The 4789-nt window shown below is 57.1% G+C and overlaps 1 protein-coding gene across 1 annotated transcript; it reads right to left on the bottom strand.

Moving 5' to 3' along the window:
• Positions 1 to 1064: 1064 nt before the first annotated feature.
• Positions 1065 to 4411, bottom strand: Mafb (MAF bZIP transcription factor B). The gene has a single exon (XM_047541726.1). It carries the CDS (start codon positions 4014 to 4016, stop codon positions 3045 to 3047), a length of 972 nt encoding a protein of 323 aa, XP_047397682.1. The 5' UTR covers positions 4017 to 4411; the 3' UTR covers positions 1065 to 3044.
• Positions 4412 to 4789: the final 378 nt, after the last annotated feature.

Raw genomic sequence — 4789 nt, 5'->3', positions numbered from 1 at the left:
CCAAGCTCCACCCAGCTCAGGTTCCTGGCTATAGCTCCTGCACCACCACCCCCCCCAATTGGGTCCTGAATTTCCATGTTAGGAACTCTGGGCCAGAGAAACTCAAGGCTGAATACTGAGTCTAAGGAGACTGGAAGTCCCTGGAGTTACTGCCAAAAGAGTACAGAACTCTTCTGAGCTTTGGAGATCCTACACCACTTCCCAGAGGTGTTAACCCTAAGTTATAGACACGGTTCCAAGGCGGCCAAGAGGCATTTTGCACGACCTAAGTGGACATTGATCTTCCAGGAATCGGAAAAATGAAAAGGATCTAGGGCCACGTCTGGTTTAGGATATTCAGGCTGCTATGAGAATGATGGCCCCAAACCCCATTCGAGTCCCAATTTGAGGAACCACTGAAATGCAGGCTCGGCAGTACCTTCTGTGGGGCTGAGTACTGCAGGCCTAAGCTGCCAGTGCAGTCTGGGCATACTACCCCAAAAGAAGTCCTCAAGGATGGGCTTCCTGTCTGGAGGGCCCTACACCTCAAATCTGGTGCTGGGTTTCACCTGCTTCCACGAGCCTTTCAGGGGAGGTGGTAGGCCTCCATAAGGAGCAGGTATTCTGCTCCAGGCAGCAGAAAGTCAAGAGACCTGAAGCCCAGGCAGGAAGGCAAAGGGCCCCCGGAGCATCCAAAAGACCTGGTTTTCCCATCAAGGCAAGAACTATTGGCTTCCTGGTCTCTGCCATTCACTACTTCCAAGCAGGGACGGCTAGCAGGGTAGTTCTGATTGCCAAGTCCGAAAGCACTGAAAAAGTGGTGTGTGCCCCATGCCTAGGGACGCTGGGGCCTTTTGGACCCGCACCGCACCCTCTTGGCTCAGAAATGAACTCGACCAGGGTTTGGACCTAGGGTGAGAAGCAGAAAATACATTTGAGGCTCACACACACACACTCAGTCAAACACCCAAGGAAGAGATCTGCCCAGACTTGATTTTCTTTTCAATTGCCGTGGGGGGGAGAGTGCCCCCAAACTGGTGCAACTCTTGAAGAAGCAAGAGAGTCAAAGTCATGCAAAGGCGGAGTCCTCTAAATAAACACCATTTCCATGGTTTTAATAAGCAAAATAGGAAACCATTTTAATAACCAAAAAACAGAAACCAGTCTGAATAAAACTACAATAGACTAGGTTTTAATATTTTCATATCATAAGCAGGGTTTGAAATTGATCCCTTATTTTACATGAAATAAAAACAATTTCTGTTGCGGCAAGTTTGATTTCAACACAGTTGAATCCGTAAAAACCAAAGCTCGTTTCTGATGCAGGACGAATATCCACAATATTTAAAACTGCAAGCACCATGCGGTTCATACAATCTTGTTATTACTGTTAATTTATCAACTAATACAAACTCAAAAATGCATCCGGCCAGCAGCGCCAGCAATTTCAAATGGGAACTAAAAAATACGCTTTCATTTGTTTTTTGTTTTTTTTGTTTTTTTGTTTTTGTTTTTTGTCAGTGCAACTTAAACCCTTTTAACTGACCTGCAGAAAAAAAAAGTAATAATAAAGAAAAACGCCCAGATCTTCCCTATAACTACTATACAACTGAAGGGGGGGGGGGACACCACCAATAACTCCTCCTGCTAACTCAGAAGCAGGGAACAAAACACAATGCATTGGTCTAAAGTTGCAAATTTACTTGCCAATGTTTGGGTTTCTGGTACATTTTGAGCAGTGGCAGCTGGTTCACTGCAAGCTGGGGTCACCATTGATAGGGAATCCTCTCACCCTAGGAGGGCTGGGGGTCCTACAATGAGTGCAGACTGGAGAATTCCAAAAAGAGACCCTGGGGTGATTTTTGTTAAAATAAAAAACAGAGGAGATCTGTTTCTCTTTTCTCTCTTATTAGGGGTGTTAATTTGGTCAAAAGACAAGGCAGAAATTGAGGACGATCTCTGGGGTCCAGGGTGTGGAACTCCCCCACTGCCCCTGCCCTTGCACCCTCTTTCCCTCAACACCAACAAAAATCAAAACTAAAGCAGGAGGGAAAAGAGAACCGAATGTAGACAGGGGAAGGGCAGAAAACATGCAGCTTCCAAGGGTGCCCCAAGACAAAGTTGTTGCCTGATGCTAAATGCCCAGAACTTTTTTTTTTTACTTACAAATAAAAATGTCATAATAATAAACCCAAACAAAGACACTCCGCTTGCTGCCACGTTCTCTATTCGGTTTGGCGGGGCGGGTATTTACAAGCCGACAGCTGAGACTGAAACCCGGCTCGCAGCCGCTGGAGTTTCCAAACTGCGATCCCTTCTTACCCAAAGAAACAAGGGGGGTTATGATCCATGATCAACAACATGCTAAAAGTTAAACAAGAAAATGGTACAAAATAGAAATTATTACCATACATGTCCAGCATGCAGGATTAATATTTTTAATGCAGATTTTCGTATTTTTTTCTATATAATCGAGCAGGCAATAAAACTGATGAGATCTGCGCGCCGAACTTCCTAACTGAGGCCCGCGTCTCTCGGCTGAGAACCAGTGTTCTCCGGACTCTGGACAGGCAGGTCCACTGCTCTTCCTCCCTTCGCTCAGCCTCGCCTTGAGCGGGCTGGGACGCCAGGGTCCCTCTCCTCTCCTCTGCTCTCTTCCTGGGGCGGACTGAGCTCCGGACTTCGAAGCAGCGGCCCCAGCACTTTCAAAGTTCAGAAAACCAGGAGTCTCCAGACCGCTTGGCGACTCTCAGGTAGTATGCCTCGCCGCCTTCCAGCCTAGAGAAAAGTTGCTCCGGGATCTCCCACCCTCCGCGTCTCTCTGGCTCTGCTCGAGTCTAGGAGGCGGCGCTGGCGTGCGCTACTCTCGCCTTAGCCAAGGTCCCCTGCCCGCCCGCGCTCCCGCCCGTCGCCCGCGGCCCGTGCGCCCTTCCTCCCTCTCGCTCAAGTCAAACAGGTCAAGGCTGGGGCCATGGCAGGGACAGGGTCCAGGGGAGTCCAGGGCTGGGGACACGGGACAGGGAGTCCGGGCCCGGGAAAGAGCGGGGGCCGGGACCCGCCACGACTCACAGAAAGAACTCGGGAGAGGAGGGGCTGTCGCTGGTGGAGCCCGCCTCCCTGAAGCCGGAGTTGGCGAGTTTCTCGCACTTGACCTTGTAGGCGTCTCTCTCGCGGGCCAGCCGGGACACCTCCTGCTTAAGCTGCTCCACCTGCTGAATAAGCTGGGTCTTCTCATTCTCCAGGTGGTGTTTCTGCTGGACGCGTTTATACCTGCACGACTGGGCGTAGCCCCGGTTCTTCAGGGTCCGCCGCTTCTGCTTCAGGCGGATCACCTCGTCCTTGGTGAAGCCCCGCAGGTGGCGATTCAGCTCACGCACCGACATGGACACGAGCTGGTCGTCGGAGAAGCGGTCCTCCACGCTACCGTTGCCGCCCGCCGCCGTCGCCGCGGCCGCGGCGTGCGGGCCCGGCCCGGGGTGGCTGGTGGGCAGCTGTTGCGCTGGGCTGGAGGCGCTGGACGGCGGCGGCGATGCTTGGTGATGGTGGTGATGGTGCGGGTGAGCGTGCGGGCCCAGCTCGTCGTGGGCCACGCCAGCGCCGGGGTACGCGTGGTGCGGGTGAGGGTGGTGGTGATGGTGGTGGTGGTGAGCGCCGCGGAAGCCGTCGAAGCTCTGCAGCGGCTGTGGCACTGGGTGCGAGCCGATGAGCGCCTCCACCGCGTCCTCCGGTGTCAGGTTGAGCGCCTCGGGGTTCATCTGCTGGTAGTTGCTCGCCATCCAGTACAGGTCCTCCAGGTGGGTCTTCTGTTCGGTCGGGCTGAAGCTGGGTGAAGAGGGCACCGAGCTACACGGCGTGCTGAGCGGTGTGGACGACACCGAACCGGCTGGCTGCAGGCGCGTGCAGGGCCGGCCCGGACGCTCCGCACGCCCCAGTGGCTCCTTCTTCACGTCGAACTTGAGCAGGTCGAAGTCGTTGACGTACTCCATGGCCAGCGGGCTGGTGGGCAGCTCTGGCCCCATGCTCAGCTCCGCGGCCATCGCTAATGCGAGGCTCAGCCGCCGCTGCCGCCGGGGAAACTTTGCGGCCGGCCGGGGCGCGCCGAGCCAAGCGCGGGGGCGAAGAGCGGCGAGCCGGGGAGGCGGGGAGCCGAGGGCGCAGCGGGCCGGGGCCGCCGGCCAAGCCTTTGTCTGGGGACGCGGCGGCGCGCCGGAGAGTCCCGAGGCTGCCTGCGCTGCCCCAGTGCCGGGGTCTGTGGCCGCTCCGGGACCGAGCCGGGTCAAGCCGGGCGGGGTGGAGAGGCGAGCCAGGCGTGCGAAGGGCGGAGGGGAGGCGCGGGGCGAGCGCCCGCCGTTCGCTTTCTCGCTCTTAAGCTCTACGGTTCTCTCGCTCGCAGCCGCTCGCAGCCCGGCGGTGCAGCTGTGCTGGATCCGGCGCCGCCGCCGCCTTTTATCGCCTTCCTGATGTCACTGGGGCGCAGGGGCCCGGGCGGCCCGGCGCGCTGGCCAATGATTGCACGGCCCCCGCGGCCCAGCGGCGCTGGGCGGGGCGCGCCTGACAGTTCCCCCGCCCCCCGCGTCAGCTGACTGGAGGCCGGAGCAGCCCCGGAGCCGCCGAGGCCTGGCAGAGGGCTGCAGCTAGTGGGACGGCCGGCCTGGGCCCAACCCCCCACCCTCCAGGTCCTGGCCCCTGCACGCTCGCCTTCGTTGCGCGCCCCACCTCTTGGCCAGGTCGCCTCTTCCACCCACGCACCCCCGGCACTCTCACCTCCCTCAATACCCTTTGCACCCCCACTCCCAGCCCGTGTCACCCC

This window comes from Sciurus carolinensis, chromosome 2 (assembly GCF_902686445.1).
Source record: "Sciurus carolinensis chromosome 2, mSciCar1.2, whole genome shotgun sequence".
NCBI classification, from domain to species: Eukaryota; Metazoa; Chordata; class Mammalia; order Rodentia; family Sciuridae; genus Sciurus; species Sciurus carolinensis.
Note: the sequence above shows the minus strand (reverse complement) of the source record. Positions and strands in the feature narration are given on the sequence as shown.

Bases quoted from the DNA above. Each gene is read 5' to 3' on its own strand.
- Mafb (XM_047541726.1), bottom strand. From the start codon at position 4,016: ATGGCCGCGGAGCTGAGCATGGGGCCAGAGCTGCCCACCAGCCCGCTG.